Genomic DNA, 18,793 nt, shown 5'->3' with positions numbered 1-18,793 from the left:
TCAGTCGTCCAGCTCTACATCGTGATCAATGACTCTAATCACACGGTGTTGTTTATTTACATTGTATATTTAATATGTTGCCATTAATAATAAAACTCAGCACTCACCTCTTGCTTTTGGATGCCATGCTGAATCCCAACGTGGTTAAAGATGCATTACCCACAATGCACTGCTTCATCGGTTGATCTCCTGTTTCACGGATGGTAAAAGATGTGAAGCCTGAAGCAGAAGCACCCAATTTTTTTTGTTTTTTTAAATATCTAAATACTAGCAAAATACAGCTCATTTTATTATTTTTCACTAGTAGAATACTGTGCCCGTATTAGAATTATCATTCAAGCCACTGTTCAGAAAAGGGCAAGTCTGCTTTTACCTTCATCGCCAAGGGATTATTTAATGCACCTTTGCAAATAATATAATAAAATAAATATTAAATAGTAACATAATACTGCAAAATTTGGTATCGATCCGATACCAAGTAAACACAGGGCCAGTATCACCGATACCAATTTTTACTAATAAAAGCAGTTTGTTTACTTTCATGTAGGGGAGAGCAGTGTGTCATGATGTATGAGCAACCTGAGCATTTATTACTATAATGAAATAAGTCTGAGGTTTTTGTTCAGAACCAATTATATAATAACAAAACATCATTTATTCCTTTCATTGCACTTTTCTGAAATGATCCCAAACACAGCTCCTCTCTCTCAGCCTCTATTCTCTCACTCACTGCTACACATGTTCGGTCTCGTACCAAATATAGAGGAGAAAAGAAAAGTATTGATAGAATTTGTAATAGTGACCAAATATGTGTGTCCTTGTTAATTTAAAATAAAAATTAGATGCTATTCTGTTTACATTTATAAGCACACAGTCAAAAGAAAAGAGCTCTCGTTCATCAAATCACAAACACGCATATAGGAACCTTACTACGCATGCGCAGACGGAATGAGCTTCATTTGCGTAGGGTGCGCAAAGTGCGTAAGGTGCGTCCGTACTTTACGTACGTATATTTACACTATTATTTTCATAAAATTGATCCTGTATGTGCAAAGCAAAGTATTCAAAAACGTACAATCTTCCAGTGCCTACCAATGTACTGATGTATGTTAGGATTTTAACAACGTGACGGTACCACAACAGGAGGGAAAGAGCACGGTGTGCATGTAAGATGTGAGAGGAGCTGCTACTAACTGTACAGACATGGTGTTTACTTGCGGAGCAAAAGTAAAACTAAAGTTGATAAAACGGATAGTTCCGGTCCTAAAATCTGATTGGCTGAGCCGCGTTCGAAGCCGTTGTAAAATCCCCGATAAACTCACACCTATGACCACCTCACATCATTCCATATTAATACGCCACTGAATAGAAAAAGTTAATGTTATTTTCGCCCTCATGTTGCCTAGCAACACTGTTAATCGAACTATTTTGCGTCGCGGAAGAATGCTTTATTGTAAGTTTATACACAATAAATACATTTATGAATTAAACATTGTTGTATTTATTATATTTTATGTTGACCGCCATTTTATAAAAGCAATAAGCCACTCGAGACCGTGCATTACTGTTATGATTTTAGCACGGGGAAAGAAGTTCCCCGTGCTAAAATCACAGTAATGCACGGTCTCTCGTGGCTTATTGCTTTAATCGACCCCATCACACTAGTATCATTCCGATTCCAATACCAACGTTGGTATCTGTAATCTTGATATATTAATCTTGATACCACCCCTACTATTTTGTAATTACTAATGTGGCCGAGCAGTCACAAACGCATTTCACTGCCAGTTGTACTGTGTATGACAATGTATGTGACAAATTAACCTCGATTTGATTTGATTAGTACCAGAGCGGTAGAGAGAACAGAGTGGCGACACTCCCATAGGGAACCGTTGGAAAGGGGGCGGGACATTTTTTCTGCGCAGCTTCCGGGTTGTGGAGCTCTGTATAGTTCCAAACATCCCATAGAGCCCCATTCATTTCCACTACTTATCAAACATTTTTAGCTGTTTGTTGCTTTGTTTTAAAAAAATTATGAATTTAATGTCATTAATATACTTAATACTGTTATTGTTTAGCATTTGCTCAGCACTAAATGTTACATGTTTATCTTAATTAATAGGTATAACCCAATTTAGCTTAGTCAGTTAAGCTTAATTAATGACACACGAGTCTTTTCACCTAAAATGAGTTGATTAATCAAGAGTCTTGTTACAGAAATGATCATAAAACATTAGAACCACAATAAATCATTATACTTTTACTTTCATACTTAAGTACATTTGAAGGTAAATTTAGTTTAGTACTTTAGTGGAGGTAAAGAGTATTTTTACTTTTACTACTACTTTTACTGGAGTAATATGTTACCTTGGATATCTCTACTTTAACTCAACTACATGGTTTGTGTACCTTGTCCACCACTTACATTAGACAAAATGAACTAGTGCATATATTCATAATGAATTCATTAATGTATTACATGTAGGAATCAATTATTAATCACTCATGAAATAAGAGATGAATGAATGCTTTTTCATGTACCTGCACTATAATGTTTTTGGTACGGTAATGTGTTTATCAATCTGTTCATTCAGTGCAGGTAAACCTTATGAATCCAGCACATGACTTAGTGTTTAGCCAAAATGATTATTATTATGAATCCTCAGGAAAGTGAAGGGAGATTAGTTTATGCAAAAAACAAAACATAAAAAACTTTAATGTCTATACTGTATATTGTCTCTACTACTTAATGATATCGCATTATGTAATGTATGCTAATATAATGTACTGTGTGTTAACAAGAACGACCTATTAACAAATCATTATAAACATCAATCTTCCACTTTATGGTTGCAGTAAGATGCAGTAAATGTAAACGCAGTTGAAAATACCCAGAAATTGTACAAATGTTTATTATTTGCCGTTTAATATTTCATTTACTGCTGCCTGTCCCATTTGAGAACATGACAGCGCCGAGTTTGTTTGGAACTATTGAGGGTTACATGAACCACGTGACCGCGTAGCGGCGAGATCAAGGAGTGTCGCAACTCTCTCTATCTACGGCTCTGATTAGTACCAGCTGCCCCACAGTGCTGCCAGTGGGTTCTGTGAGTGGGGTTTTTAAATTAAAGCGCCACCTGGTGGTTACAGTGAACCTTAAATATACGCGACTTGGCCGGGAACGTACAACACAATATTAAACTGTGTTTCTTCGCGACAAGGCTGAGGAACATAAAGGTGCTGTGTGAGTGTGTGAGCGTGTGTTTGTGTGTATGTATGTGTGTGTATGTGTGTGTATGTGTGTGTATGTGTGTGTATGTGTGTATGTGTGTGTGTGTGTGTTGATGTGAAATGTACTGCAGGTCAGCGTTAATATCTCCTGGTTTACTGAAAATCTGACATTTAAATGGGATTAAACCTATCGATTACCGTTAAGTATATGGAAATGATAAGTGATCGCTGGTAAAACTGGAGAGATCTTCATACAGAAAGAAACAGGCGCTGTCACTCAGACACAGGAGACGCCGTCAGGTAAGTAAACATGATGCTTTTTCATTATTTTGACATGACATGTTAGTAACACTGGCAGAGAACTTGAACCGTGGTCAAGCAAACCTAATGGCTCAGGTCTTCCTTTGTGTACCGTCAAATGCCTTTGTTCAAGATCCGACACCTGCTAACACAACGTAAGGAAAATACAACCCGATTAAAAGTTGTTGCTAGCCGGTTAGCTACCTGTCCTAACAACTGTCAAGTGTTAAATAGTTACCAGTACATCAAAAATGTCGATTTGGTTTCTAATGCATCAAGCCTTTTAGTAATAGTGACTATGAGTCGATTCAAAAGAATCGACTCTTTCAATTTATGCACTGGTAATTCAGAGTCGTCTTGATGCTTTGGAGTCGATTCAGCAGTGAAATTGATTCAGTCTGGTAACTCGTTTATTTCACAAAACACTGGCCCACTTTACTCACTTAGTCCTACAGACTATTTAAAATAGCTAATTCACCTTCTGAGGTGGAAGAAACCGGAGTATCTGGAAGAATTAATCCCAGGTCTCCAGGATGCAGATTGCTGTAACTGACAACCAGAGTTCATTCATCTCCAAGCAGGGCTTTAGGAGCTATTTTAGAGTGACCAGTGAGTTTTTTTCATACCTCCCTGACCAAAACCCTACCTGGTTTTATTTATTGTGCTACACACGGCGTTTTTTCTGCTCTATGTGCTTTTAATAAGGCCTGATGTACTGTTTAAATTTTGGAGTCGAATCTTGGAGTCGACTGAACTGATTTGATTCCTACCCAAAGATTCGAAATCGGATTCGATTCAAACATCCTGGCAAACAAAAAGCGGTATTGCTAGATATCTGATTATCATTCCCAAAATGTAAGCATGCTAAAATAATGTATAAAATACGCATCCATGTGGTTGGTTTGGATGTTTTAAAACGATGCACCTTGCGCGCACGGACACATAACAGTGCAATAAACTGTCTGCTAGATTTAAGGTGGACGGGCTTAGTGTGACATTACATGAGACATTTGCTTAGCCACGAATCCGTCTGACAACCTAATTTTTTATAAAATATTTAGCGCTAAACATAATATTATTTGTGTATAAGGATTTATTTGTATTGTCGGTGTGTTTTAAAGAGGTTTTGCTTTTGGATTAGTCGTACTACCTTAAAAATGATGTCAGTACCCAGCACTCGTGCGGCTGCATTTACGTCAACACAGAAAGGCGCAAACTAAGGACACATGAATATTTAATCTGAGCTGCACGGATCGTTGGCAGCATCGCGTCTGATTGATTTATTATCAGAGGAGCAAGTCGAGGGATCAGAATCTGTTGTTGTAGGTAAAAGCAGCGTTTTCCTCAGGGATTCTCTGTGATGTAAATCAGCAGGGGTTGGGGGATGCGGTGATGATGCTCAGTCATGATACTCAGGGAGGGTGCAGAGTGTACCATTAACATTACAGGCTGTTAAACAGAACAGAAAGCCATCATTATCAGACCTGATTGAGAATCAGAGCTTGATTTAGTCTTTGCATCTGTGGCAGTTGTGATGCTGTGAGTCAGATGGATGGATGGGTGTTACAGGGATTGGCATGGAAACCAGTGTGTCTGCACACAGGACAGACTGTGCTGGGTACTTAAAGGAGTACAGCATTGCTGTTTAACCTAATAATTATTTACCACGTCTGTAGACTATAGTAGACATTATTACCACAGACAATAATTTAAATATGTCACCCATGCATTTATTCAAAATCTGGTTAACAGATGTTAAAAGTTTTGCAAAACTGACCAACACAACTGGTCAGTTTTCATTTTATTTTCGGCATTTGGCAGATGCTTTTATCCAAAGGGACTGTGACAGTATATTGTCTAAGCAATTAAGGGTTAAGGGCCTTGCTCAAGGGTCCAACAGTGACAACCTGGCAGTGGTAGGGCTTTAACTAGTGACCTTTGGATTACTAGTCCAGTACCTTAACCACTTGGCTACAACTGTTTTGTCACCCAAACAGGGAGGTGGGAGGGAAATATGCGTTGAAGGGGGCATGTATTCGTCTCAGCTCTCCTCAGCCTGCATGGGGTGAATTGACGATGATCAGATTGGGTGAAATATGGCAATGTGAAAAATGCAACAAAATAATTAAGAATCCGGCTGGCTGGTAGTGTGGGTGCTGTAGAGCACCAGCGTGGCTGCCATTCTTAACGAGATTAGGGTTTGAATGACGGCCGGTCCGGCGTCAGCACAGACATGATTGGGTATGTCGGGGGTGGCCGAACAGCCTAAACATTGGGTCGTGTGCTTGTCAGTGAACTCTGCACCCAATGATTCAAAGAAGACTGGACACCCCCCCCCCCCCCCCGACCCTGAGCAGGATACAGCAGTAGTAAAACAAGAAAATTAAATGAAATATGGCTTAAGAAGACCAAGACTGTAAAAAAGATCATGTTATAGGTGTATTGTGTCTGCCATTCTCTCTAAAAGCAGAACAATATGTTCTATTTTGCACAGAACACTGTTCAGTTAATTCCAATCCTTTTTCTCTTCTACAGTTGCTGAAAGTGCGGCTTAGGCAGCAGCAGCGGGCCTCAGAGCAAAGTGCCATGATGGAGGGAGGCATGCAACTGCTGAATCGTGATGGTCACAGCATCTCCCACAACTCCAAGCGCCACTACCACGACTCCTTCGTGTCCATGAACAGGATGCGGCAGCGCGGCCTCCTTTGTGACATCGTGCTGCATGTGGCCAACAAAGAGATCAAGGCCCACAAGGTGGTGCTGGCTTCCTGCAGTCCCTACTTCCACGCCATGTTTACAAGTAAGTCATTTGACGTTCTGACACATGTAATGCAAGCGTGCAGAATTTGCTTGACTGAAGATAGTCGGGCCTTTTCGTCGTGTTTGTGGCATCCCCAATATACCCAATGTCTTTCTTATTCGTGCCATCTTTCTATGCCATTTTTGTGTATCATTGTGTCATACTATGTGTTAGCTACATTAGCCTTGTAGTTCCTCAGCACAACTAATAATCCAATTAGCTTAAAGTAAGCGAAAAAAACATCTTTTTACAACTGTTTATTTAAAGCTCATGGCTGTTTGTTTATGCCTCATAGCTATATTAGTTCAGGTTCCTGTTTTTATCACTTCTTGTGTTACCTCACTTCCCATTAGCCTGTGTTTTCCATGCGTATTCTTTTCCCCTTTCCGGTCTTAGGTCAGCAGGTGCTGTGTATTTGTCCTCATGTCCACCGGCCCTCAGGCTAGACTGTGATGGTATGTCTCAGGGCAGTGTGGGCATGTAGTGTTATGATAATGCCAGAATTCCATCCAGAACTGTTTTAAAGACTGGAATCGGGGATCTTTGTATCTTTAAAGCAGACAGTGTTAGGACATCTTTAAATTAAACAATAAGGAATACTGAAGCATGGATGGAATTCCTTTTTATTGATTGGGCTGTAGGGTTGTGCAATATGATATTGAGATTGCAAGAACATTGGACACATGTCCAATCTGCGTCTGATTGTTATTACCTGCCAGTGTTTGGTTCATACAAAGAGCCGTATTGCGTATGGCTTAGTTACGCCAGGTTGGTGGCTCTGCTGAGATGTGCAAAATACACTGGTAAAAAGATAATACAGAATAAAAAGTAAATAAAGTATCTGAATTTATTGATATGATATGAATGTCTGATGTTCTGTAGAATCTGTGTTTTGTGTTCATCTGAGCTAGAGCTATTTACAGTTTTAGTGCTGGCAGGACACAGCTTTACTGGTGTAACTTTTGATGATTAAAATGTTGATGTTATGTTTTTTACCATGGAGCATATTGTGTAAAGAAAAAAATACTTACAAGCTGTGTTACCATATTGCCCACCCTGCAACCATAAACACACCTAGTTTTACTTGAGTTGGCAGTTTAACTAAATGTCAGGCTTTATTACCATTATTGCTTTATTAACCACCTGCCACCATGACCTTTCTTTTATGTCAAGTCTGCTACATAAAATGTTCGACACAGACTGAGGTGTGTGTGTGTGTGTGTGTGTGTGTGTGTTTGTGTGTGCGCAGATGAGATGTCGGAGAGCCGTCAGACCCACGTGACGCTGCATGACATTGATCCTCAGGCACTGGAGCAGCTGGTGCAGTATGCTTACACTGCTGAGATAGTAGTTGGCGAAGGAAACGTGCAGGCATGTCCTACTTTTAGCATTCCAATAAAGATCAGACACTACCTGGTGAAAAGTATGTGGACCCATGACCGTTATCTTGTTGGACATCCCATTTCTTAATCAAGGGCATCAAATTGGAGTTTGGAGTATAGGGTCCCACAAAATTGGGCATTGTTTTAGTGGGATGTCATACCCATTTATTTAAAAGGGTCATATTTAGTTTCTATAATACATTTGTATACAGATATTAGCAATTAGTGTTGCTAAAATATATGAGCTCAATTGTTAGGATGGGTGTCCACATACATGTAGTGTAAGTTATATAATGCTACCTGGCAGTTATATAAAGGCTCTTTTTAGCCAGAATGGAGGTGGTACAAGCAGCAGTGAGAGTACAAACAGTGGGGAATTGGAAATGACTAGATTGGGTAAACTAAGTTTTTTAAGTAATCATATAAATATTTCCTTATAATTAAACATATAATATAACATCTCATTTAAAATAATGGTATTCAGACCATATTACTTATTATGAACCCCTATTCCCCTTATACTGTAAATCAAGCAACCTTATTACAGTCATTGGATCAATATAAATGCCTAATAATCACATCTCTGTGTCTGTTCTTTCTGAGAACTGTGATAAACTTAATTTCATAGCTAACAGTTTTGTTTGCATGTCATGTGAAGACCTTGCTCCCAGCAGCCAGCCTCTTGCAGCTGAACGGAGTGAGAGATGCCTGTTGCAAGTTCCTGCTGAGTCAGCTGGACCCTTCTAACTGTCTGGGCATTCGTGGCTTTGCCGACACACACTCGTGCAGTGATCTGCTCAAGTCTGCCCACAAATACGTCCTGCAGCACTTTGTAGAGGTGTCCAAGACTGAGGAGTTCATGCTGCTGCCACTCAAACAGGTGAATAAGATTTTTCCATTAATTAAGACCATTTACACGATTGACCTAAATAGCTTTTGACCTAAATTGATTTAAAAAGCTGACCTAAACTAGAGCGCCCCCACAAGATAAACAGAAGGTAGTCATGGGTAAAAAAGAGGCATACATTTTTGTCAATTCAAACCAAAAATGTTGTTTTTTGATGTCACATTTTGGCACTGTTGGTCAAAATACTACACCAAACGAACAATATGTTAATAATACAAAGCAGACAAAACTACTACAGTGTCAATAGCTCTTCCTTGTGGACACTATATGAACAGACGTATTTGGACACTCAAACTTTACCAATTTTTGAATTTATGTGTTTTCAATCACAGCAGTTGCTAACAGGGGTAAAATCAATTATATAGAGGAAATTATATGCTTTCAACCTTGCAGCAACAGTTTAGGAAAGGCCTCATCCTGTTTTAGCATGACTGTGCCCCTGTGCACAAAGCAAGATCTATAAAGACCTGCACAGAGCCCTGACCTCAGCCCCACTGAATAGCTTTGGAATGAACCGGAACATCAATTAAGGCTTTCTTGAACAACATCAGTGGGTAGAAATTGCCACAGACATACTTCAATGTATTACATATAGGTCACTCTATTTTAATACCATTTGTTTTTAAAATGATAGGTCCAACAAGCTCATGGTCAGGTGCCCAAATGCTTTTGGTCATATAGTGTAGCTAAGTGAGTTGTATGACGGGTCCATGAGGTCCCTCGTCATTTAAAAAAGTAGCTGAACTACATTCGCTGTATTAAATTAAGAATCTGTAAACTCAGACTCAATAGAAATAGCTTTACTGTTTTTTTCGGCTGCTCTCGTATTTTAGGCATCGCCACAGGAGATCATTCTGGTCTGCATACCTGATTTTACACACTACCACTACAACCACTATGTTTGTTGGTGTGGGGTTTTGTTGTGGAACACTGTTTCTGTTATTGGGCTTACAACTGAATTCATACTACATGAGTGATCACGAATCAGTTTAAACATCACAGGAATTTTCTTTGATGTGGCAGGTATAGCATCAAAAGAGCTGTTCAAATATGCATGGTATCATTAACCAATCAGCACTGATTAGACTGGATTATGCCACTTTTTTACTGCAGGTAAATCTGTAATACCATATTTAGTGGTTGTTAGTATTGCCAAGTATTGTACCCAAAGTACCCAGGCTAAATTTGGTTATCCTTCTTAAATGATGGGATGAAGATTACTAAAGCACATTGGATGGGTGGATTGAGAAACAGTGCAGCCAGACAATACGTGCCATATTTAAACCCTAAGTTTGTTTTTAACACCACAACCACAGTGCGGAAAACCATAAATCCTTCTGCTATTGTTCAGTATTTACTTCCTGTGTCTGGAAAGAAATGTCGGCACCACCTTACCTTCAGTAAACTCCTCTTAATTTCACAAGTACCATTATGCAACTGGAAACGGATAATACCACATTAGCTAGGGTATAAATAGGTCTGGATTTGGATGTGTAACGCATTGTATTTTAGGGCAGTTTTTTTCAAGTGACCAACATGTTGTCCATGATTTTTACCGTGACCCAGGCAACACACTGCATCAAAACGAAACACAAAATGAAATATGCTCAATTAATAAAAATGGTGGCAATCTGGTCCCACTGTGGTTTACAATATGTAATGTAAAGCCTCCACAAGGGGGTGTTTGTGTACAAGTTCGTTTTGTGTTTGTGCCTGTTAAAATAAGTTTATTTAATTATTATTATTTTTCTCTGTGACCCATTTATTTGAAAAACCCTTCTTAAGGGTACCATGCAAAGGAAAATGAGCTTGAGACTGCTGTGCCACGAGTGCCTATTTCCCAACCCCCATCCAAAAGATACAGAAAAATCACACTAAAGTAAATGTGCAACATGTAATACACCCCTTTTATCCTCCCCTTCACTTGCAACTAGTCACTGGAGTCACTGGTTGAGATTAGCTGCTGATCAAGGGGAAGATTGGCATATTTGCAAAATCAGGCAAAATGGGGCTGAGACACACGTCTGTCTGATTCATGTATCACTGCCAGTAATAATTGTGCAGATAGACAGAGGTGCCACAGTCTATTGCCTGAGCATTAACTGAAACACTAGCACAGGTCAGGCAACCTGGCGTCTCTTAAGTATCATGAGTGTTTACTCTGTGTCACTTCAAATCATCCGCCTGAGCAGATCAGAACCTCAGGCCGTCAATTAAAGGTTAAATGCTAAACCTCTCTCATTCTACATGATAGTATTTGTCTGCATTTAGCCCCCCTCTTTTGAAAGAAAAGCTCTCTTTTAAATAGTCTGACTAGTGTTTCTGTTGTTCTTAATTCTACTTTTTCAGTCACACTGACATGCTGTTTGGTCTGCTTAATCCTTTGATTGATAGGGGTTAATAGAAAAGGCTGCGCTGTCTCTCTGCACTGTTTCTCTGCACGGTGTCTGTTTTAAACTCAGTAAAGAAAAGACTGGAGTAAAGACATTTCTGCAACAGCTCTTTTTTGTGACTAAATGAATGAAAATGAAATGAAGACAGATTAAGACTCAATTAAGTGCCGAGATTCTGACTTCTGGTGACCATATGGATAGAGTTTCTCTAGAACATCCTGCCTTCCGTTTGGATCCTCAGTCACCATAATGGCTTGTATATTATTCTTCCAATTGTACCTATCCATCATGTTGTTAGGCATCCTCTTTCTTTTTTTCCTCAGATTTTTCAAGCATAATTGTTTTATCCAATAAAGTCATGTGTCCAGCGCCCAGCTGGCTTTGAGGGATAATGCAGAGTTTTTGAGCTCTGTGGTTCAAATCTCAGCTCAGCTACCGGTCTATTGGGTGCCCTCTAGCGGCCACATTTGGCCTCCGGTCTGCTGGGTGGAAAAGACCGGACTGCACACTAGGGTTATTAGGGCTGTGTACAGAAAGCGGAGTAGCTCAGAGATTGGGGCATGGCTTTCCATACGCAAAGCTGACCTCATACGCAAAACCACCAAAGTATGGGAGAACAAGAAGGGATTGGTGGACTGCGCACACATCTGAGGGAGTGTGCAGTTCAAAATACTACCTTTGGTGCAGTACTAATCAACCACATTAAGTGGACTCTTAAAGCAGACGCTTTCTTCTGCTGTGTCAGCACTTCAGTATTGTACCTTTTTAATTTAAAACCTTTTACTTTTAGTGCTTTTAATCTATTTGATCTGTGTTGTGTATGCTGCAGGTGCTGGATTTAATCTCTAGTGATAATTTGAACGTTCCATCAGAGGAAGAAGTGTACAGAGCCGTGTTAAGCTGGGTTAAACATGACATTGACGGTCGAAGGCAGCATGTACCCAGAGTAAGTGTACTCCAATCTATCATATAAAACAATTACCAATACTGTATACATACTTACGATGGTGGACAGGGGTTTTTATAGGCATTCTGACACATACATAGCCCTATATTAGGAAATTACCAGTATTAAGATGCTTTGCGATTTGAGCCAGAGCCCTCATTGTTCTGCACCAGAGCCTTCCAAAGCCTTCTGGCATGAATAAGACTTGAGACTTGACCAGCCAAACCCTCGCAGCGGTTTGTTGTTTGTCCTTCTTTGGACCACCATCATTAGGTATTCAACAGGGCGGCTTATGAGCACCCCGTGCTGTTTCAGAGATATTTAGACCCAGTCATGTGGCCATAACAATTGGTCCTCTGCTTGTACAACCCCTTTATGTTCAAGGAGAGCCTGATGACCACACCCCCTCCAACACGTGTCCATTCTGCAGCCCCTTAGCATCACCTGCCAGTGTTGTGTACTAGTACAGAGAGCCACTCTAAGCTCCATGTGACCCCCCTGCATTAAAAAAGTAAAATATAACTGGAAAAAATGCTGACCTTAATGAAAATCTATGCTTCTTATTCTATACATTTAGCTAATGAAGTGTGTTCGTCTGCCGCTGCTGACACGGGACTTCCTGATGAGTAACGTGGATACAGAACTGCTGGTGCGGCACCACTCTGAGTGTAAGGACCTGCTGATCGAGGCACTGAAGTACCACCTGATGCCCGAGCAAAGGGGTGTGCTGAGTAACAGCCGCACTCGCCCCCGCCGATGTGAGGGTGCCAGCCCAGTGTTGTTTGCTGTGGGTCAGTCCAACATGTTTGTAATATGTAGATATATATTTTTGCATAGAAAGTCATCATTTTGTGTTTTAAACTGAAGCTCAAACTAATCTGTTGTCTTTCAGGTGGTGGTAGTCTCTTTGCCATCCATGGGGATTGTGAGGCTTATGATACGAGGACAGACCGCTGGCACATGGTAGCATCTATGTCTACTCGGCGGGCCCGAGTCGGAGTTGCTGCTATTGGTAACAAGCTTTATGCTGTGGGCGGGTAAGCAGAATCTGTAGGTGCTTGTGTTACAGTTTTTTGTTTGATCAGGTTAAACAATTTAAGCCGTACTGTTGTCAGGTATGACGGCACGTCTGACTTGGCTACAGTTGAGTCGTACGACCCCGTAACCAACGGCTGGCAGCCAGAAGTGTCTATGGGTACCAGGAGGAGCTGTCTGGGTGTGGCGGTGCTTCATGGCCTGCTTTATGCAGCTGGAGGCTATGATGGTGCATCCTGTCTCAACAGGTAGGATATCTTAAAGGGCTGAGAGGGAAAATAATAAAAGCTTAATCTCACTGATAATCTCAATTTCAACAATACTGATATACAGTGGGGTCAAAAAGTATTTAGTCAGCCACTGATTGTGCAGGTTCTCCTACTTAGAAAGATGAGAGAGGTCTGTAATTTTCATCATAGGTACACTTCAACTATGAGAGACAAAATGAGAAAAAAAAATCCAGGAAATCACATTGTAGGATTTTTAAAGAATTTATTTGTAATTATGGTGGAAAATAAGTATTTGGTCAATAACAAACAAGCAAGATTTCTGGCTCTCACAGACCTGTAACTTATTCTTTAAGAAGCTCTTCTGTCCTCCACTCGTTACCTGTATTAATGGCACCTGTTTGACCTCGTTATCTGTATAAAAGACACCTGTCCACAGCCTCAAACAGTCAGACTCCAAACTCAACCATGGCCAAGACCAAAGAGCTGTCGAAGGACACCAGGAAGAAAATTGTAGACCTGCACCAGGCTGGGAAGAGTAAATCTACAATAGGCAAGCAGGTTGGTGTGAATAAATCAACTGTGGGAGCAATTGTAAGAAAATGGAAGACATACAAGACCATTGATAATCTCCCTTGGGGTCAAGATCTCATCCCGTGGGGTCAAAATGATCATGAGAACGGTGAGCAAAAATCCCAGAACTACACGGAGGGACCTGATGAATGACCTGCAGAGAGCTGGGACCAAAGTAACAAAGGCTACCATCAGTAACACACTATGCCGAGAGGGACTCAAATCCTGCAGTGCCAGGCGTGTCCCCCTGCTTAAGCCAGTACATGTCCAGGCCCGTCTGAAGTTTGCCAGAGAACATATGGATGATCCAGAAGAGGATTGGGAGAAAATCATGTGGTCAGATGAAACCAAAATGGAACTTTTTGGTAAAAACTCAACTCGTCGTGTTTGGAGGAAGAAGAAGAACCCAAGAACACCATACCTACTGTGAAGCATGGGGGTGGAAACATCATGCTTTGGGGCTGTTTTTCTGCAAAGGGGACAGGACGACTGATCCGTGTTAAGGGAAGAATGAACGGGGCCATGTATCGTCAGATTTTAAGCCAAAACCTCCTTCCATCAGTGAGAGCATTGAAGATGGAACGTGGCTGGGTCTTCCAGCATGACAATGATCCCAAACACACCGCTCGGGCAACGAAGGAGTGGCTCCGTAAAAAGCATTTCAAGGTCCTGGAGTGGCCTAGCCAGTCTCCAGACCTCAACCCCATAGAAAATTTGTGGAGTCCGTGTTGCCCAGCGACAGCCCCAAAACATCACTGCTCTAGAGGAGATCTGCATGGAGGAATGGGCCAAAATACCAGCTACAGTGTGAGCAAACCTGGTGAAGACTTACAGGAAATGTTTGACCTCTGTCATTGCCAACAAAGGTCATGTTACAAAGTATTGAGTTGAACTTTTGTTATTGACCAAATACTTATTTTCCACCATAATTTACAAATAAATTCTTTAAAAATCCTACAATGTGATTTCCTGGATTTTTTTTTTCTCATTTTGTCTCTCATAGTTGAAGTGTACCTATGATGAAAATTACAGACCTCTCTCATCTTTCTAAGTAGGAGAACCTGCACAATCAGTGGCTGACTAAATAATTTTTGACCCCACTGTAGGTTTCTAGGCGTCAATGGTACTATTATGATGGCTTTTTTTCTTTAGTTTGGAAAATAAGATAAGGTACAAGTGTTTCTTTGTCTTATGTTTTTAAACAACAGGAATTTTAACCACACAGCTGATCGATTTATCTGATAAATGAAAACGTTCTTGTTAAAAATATAACAGCATGGTTATTTTACCACACCCTGTTTTAATCTGCTTTGTGATTAATTAGTAATGGTCCTTTTATCTTTGGCAAACAGTTTAATCTAAAGTAATGGATAAGTTATGGACAGTATAACTCTTTTGTTGTTTAGTGTGTGTTTTTAGAGTTTTCTTGGGTCAGTCTGTGAAGAAGAATGTCAAATCCTTGCTAATTAGTTACAAAATAAAGGGAAATTTGGGACCCGTCATTGTCCTTCATTCAGCATTTAGGCAGCCATTCAGCCAATTAATCAATGCCCTGTTTGATACCAGTGTTTGTTCATCAGCACCTACAACCTTGCTCCTTTATTACAGCAATATCAACACCCATCTATAACATCTACCAGATTTGATATCTCATTATATACGTAATAGGTTATTTGGTCTTTTTTTTTGTGACGTTTGATTTTGTAGCTTGTTCATATTTCAAAGACTTGTCAAGACGTGTACATTTTAAAGACGTGCATCTTTACATGAATATAATAATGCATGTTTTAAAAAATACAATGAAAATATTATTTGAGGTTGAAATCTAATAGTATAGGATTGTACTAAAGGGTAAAGGGGGGTTCGATACCCAGGTGGAGCGGTCTGGGTCCTTTCTGTGTGGAGTAAGCATGTTCTCCACGTGTCTGTGTGGGTTTCCTCCAGGACCCCAGTTACCCCCCAACAGTCCAAAAACATGGCGACCATATGCATTGTGTTTCACCAGGTTTTGAGGCTTCCTAATGGCTGCTTAATTATTCCCCTATTGTATCCATCTGTCCTCTTTCTTTTTTTACCTTGAACTCTTCCAGGCAGCCTTTGTTTCTATTGCTATTTACTATCTTTGTTCTTCTTTAGTGCAGAGAGGTACGACCCACTAACTGGCACCTGGACCTCTATTGCTGCCATGAGCACCAGGAGAAGATATGTCAGAGTGGCCACGTTAGGTAAGTTACTATTTGGAGTATTGTATGTAATGTAACTAGAAGGTGCTTTAACACACAGCTGTTTAACTTGTGGGGTGAAGCATCATCTTCACTCTGCCCCTTGTGTAGCCTGATTCAGACTGTTTTGGATATTATTCCCAAATATTTCATGCTTAATTATTGCTTGCACCCTGTAAAACAGCCCTTTTATGGTTGTGTGGGTGACACAGTAGAGACCAGAGTAAGAGATTCAGCTGCGCCAAAAGCCCAGGTCACAGGAAAAAGGCTGGATGGGGGTTTACACGGTTGGTGGGCAGCACCCTATAATTCAAAAATGAGAATGTAGTGTGTGTTGGACCTTACAGTGACCTCCTGTTAAAAATATGTCATAAATACAATAATTACAATTATGCTAATGAATATTATTCTAACCTAGTTATTTCTTCTGCTCTATTTGCAGATGGTAGTCTGTATGCAGTTGGCGGCTATGACAGCTCTTCACACCTAGCTACAGTGGAGAAATACGATCCACAGGTATGTGACATTTTTCCATTCGCTGAACAGGAAAGATCCCCAAAATAAATGAGACAGTTTAACATTGGCACCATTGGCCAGATTTTGACCACTAAACTCAATCATCAGGCAGGTTCTCCACAGTGTATTTTCACATATTCTAACACCATATTTAAGCATTTTAGTTTTTTTCTTATTGCAACAGGTTTTAATTCACTTTCTACTTCAAAAGCTGTCAGTCATCTGCTGTCTTCTGTCTTAGGGTAATACCTGGACTGCCATAGCCAACATGCTGAGCAGGAGGAGCAGTGCTGGTGTAGCGGTACTGGAGGGCATGCTCTATGTTGCTGGAGGAAACGATGGAACCAGCTGCCTGAACTCAGTGGAGCGGTACAACCCAAAAACTAACACGTGGGAGGGAGTGGCCCCCATGAATATTCGCAGGTAAAGATTATCTCACAAGGACTGACATGATGTATGTTGGTAATCCACAGCTTTACGCACTAGGCTACCACTGTCCCAAATACACATTGATACACATTGTTTTATAAGACATGGCTTAAAGATTGTTTTATTTGATTCAGTTACAAATGGGTGTGGTTAAAGTCAGCACATTGCACCTCAACAATGCTATCAGCCGGTCAGGTGTTTACACAGACATGATTGGCTATGGCCGAAGAAGTTTTTAAAAATCCCAACAACACTGCTGCACCTGATGCATTCATACCAGTATAACAAACGGCATCATGTTGGTGTCCTTGCATGGCTGAGAATGGTTCATTACCCAAATAACATCTGGTCAGTGGACATCCTTTTTGATTAATATATGGAGTACATAGCAACAAGTTGGCTACAGTCAGTAATTGTATATCCACAACGTTTTTCTGTATGGTAGGTTTAGCTTATAAGATGATCAATAAATGCACTTTTTAGACAGGTGTACCTAATAAAATGCTTAGTCTGTGATGAGCCTAAACATTAGGACTTCCCATCAAAATGGTTCCAACCCACCAACACTTTTGGAGGGTGGTCCTAATGTTTGAACTCATCAGTGTACATAAAAGAAATTAAATATACTAATTCTTCACAGGAGCACCCACGACCTGGTGGCCATGGATGGCTGGCTGTATGCCGTCGGTGGCAACGACGGTAGCTCCAGCCTCAACTCCATAGAGAAGTACAACCCACGCAGCAACAAATGGGTGGCGGCGTCATGCATGTTCACACGCCGCAGCAGCGTCGGAGTGGCCGTCCTGGAGCTGCTTAACTTCCCTCCGCCCTCCTCGCCCACGCTTTCAGTCTCCTCCACCAGTCTTTGACAAAGGGTGAAGACCCGGCTGAGTTCCAGCGGCCTGCCCTGCGTGGCCAAGAGACGTAACTGCTCAGTGTAAGCTCCATGGAGCGAGAAGCACGCCATGGACTGTAGCGCCCCCTTACTGCTGGAGCAGCATTCTGCAGGTACACAGAGTTAAAATAAAGAACGAGGTTGTTGAAATAGGAAAAGAAACCCTACATATGTCTTTTCTCACCCCTGTCCTTTGTACACCCAGTGCTTGAATGGGCAGAGTGCTGCCACGTTACAGTAACTTGTATATGATGTATATTATAATGATATTGAGCAATTATAGTATTGCAATAATATATATTTAAGAAAATGAAAAATTCATTTCACTTAGGAATGTAGTCAATCTGCCATGCATGTTTACTGCAATTTTGTCTTGGCAGAACTAAAACCCAGTAGTGCTGCTGTGCCACACTAGGTGGCAGTAATGTGCAATGCTACCCCATTTCACCACTGTGCACGGATGCACAGAGAGCTGAGCAGAGACACTTTATAAAGCATTTGCTGGTCATTAATGGTTATGACACGTTGAATGGGGTCACATTTTATTTATTTAATGAAATGTAATATATATTTGAATTGTTTCAGAGGTCTTATAAGCTGCACAAGTAAAAAAGGGAGATATATTTATACCACAGGCTACATTCACACTGCTAACACATCTGATCTTTTTTCATGCATACACACGTTTGTCATTTTCATTGCTGTTATACAGTAAACAACTTCTTCATATCCAAATTGGTCCACATTTGGTCAGTCAAACAATTAGGCAATCTGACCTGGCAGTGACACCCCAGACTGAACATCCAAGTCAGAATCCATGCCACAATTGATACTATCAATTTAACACCTGCAGGAATTAAGACTGTCAAACGATAAAAAATCGGCTTAGGGGTTGTTTTTCATTTTAATTTCATCAGTTAATTTATTCTGGTTTGGG

General features: G+C 40.6%; 2 protein-coding genes across 2 annotated transcripts in view; one reads left to right on the top strand and one right to left on the bottom strand.

Annotated features, from left to right (window-relative positions):
- The window catches only part of noc2l (NOC2-like nucleolar associated transcriptional repressor), a 40,243-nt gene extending 40,098 nt beyond the window's left edge, over positions 1-145 (bottom strand). The window contains exon 1 of the mRNA XM_063016207.1: positions 108-145. Within this exon, the coding sequence (XP_062872277.1) occupies positions 108-127 (20 nt within the window). The 5' untranslated portion in view covers positions 128-145. The remainder of the gene's footprint in view (positions 1-107) is intronic.
- Positions 146-4,787: 4,642 nt separating this feature from the next.
- Positions 4,788-18,385, top strand: klhl17 (kelch-like family member 17). The gene is made up of 12 exons (XM_063016208.1): positions 4,788-4,853; positions 6,067-6,331; positions 7,581-7,702; positions 8,372-8,593; positions 11,843-11,959; positions 12,537-12,750; positions 12,852-12,996; positions 13,075-13,242; positions 15,931-16,019; positions 16,459-16,532; positions 16,774-16,955; positions 17,602-18,385. Exons 2-12 carry the CDS (start codon positions 6,118-6,120, stop codon positions 17,828-17,830), a joined length of 1,776 nt encoding a protein of 591 aa, XP_062872278.1. The 5' UTR covers positions 4,788-4,853; positions 6,067-6,117; the 3' UTR covers positions 17,831-18,385.
- The last annotated feature ends 408 nt before the right edge of the window (positions 18,386-18,793 follow it).

The sequence above is a fragment of the Trichomycterus rosablanca genome, chromosome 19 (genome assembly GCF_030014385.1).
Source record: "Trichomycterus rosablanca isolate fTriRos1 chromosome 19, fTriRos1.hap1, whole genome shotgun sequence".
Taxonomy (NCBI): domain Eukaryota; kingdom Metazoa; phylum Chordata; class Actinopteri; order Siluriformes; family Trichomycteridae; genus Trichomycterus; species Trichomycterus rosablanca.
The sequence above is the reverse complement of the archived record's forward strand: the minus strand, read 5'-3'. Positions and strand labels throughout refer to the sequence as shown.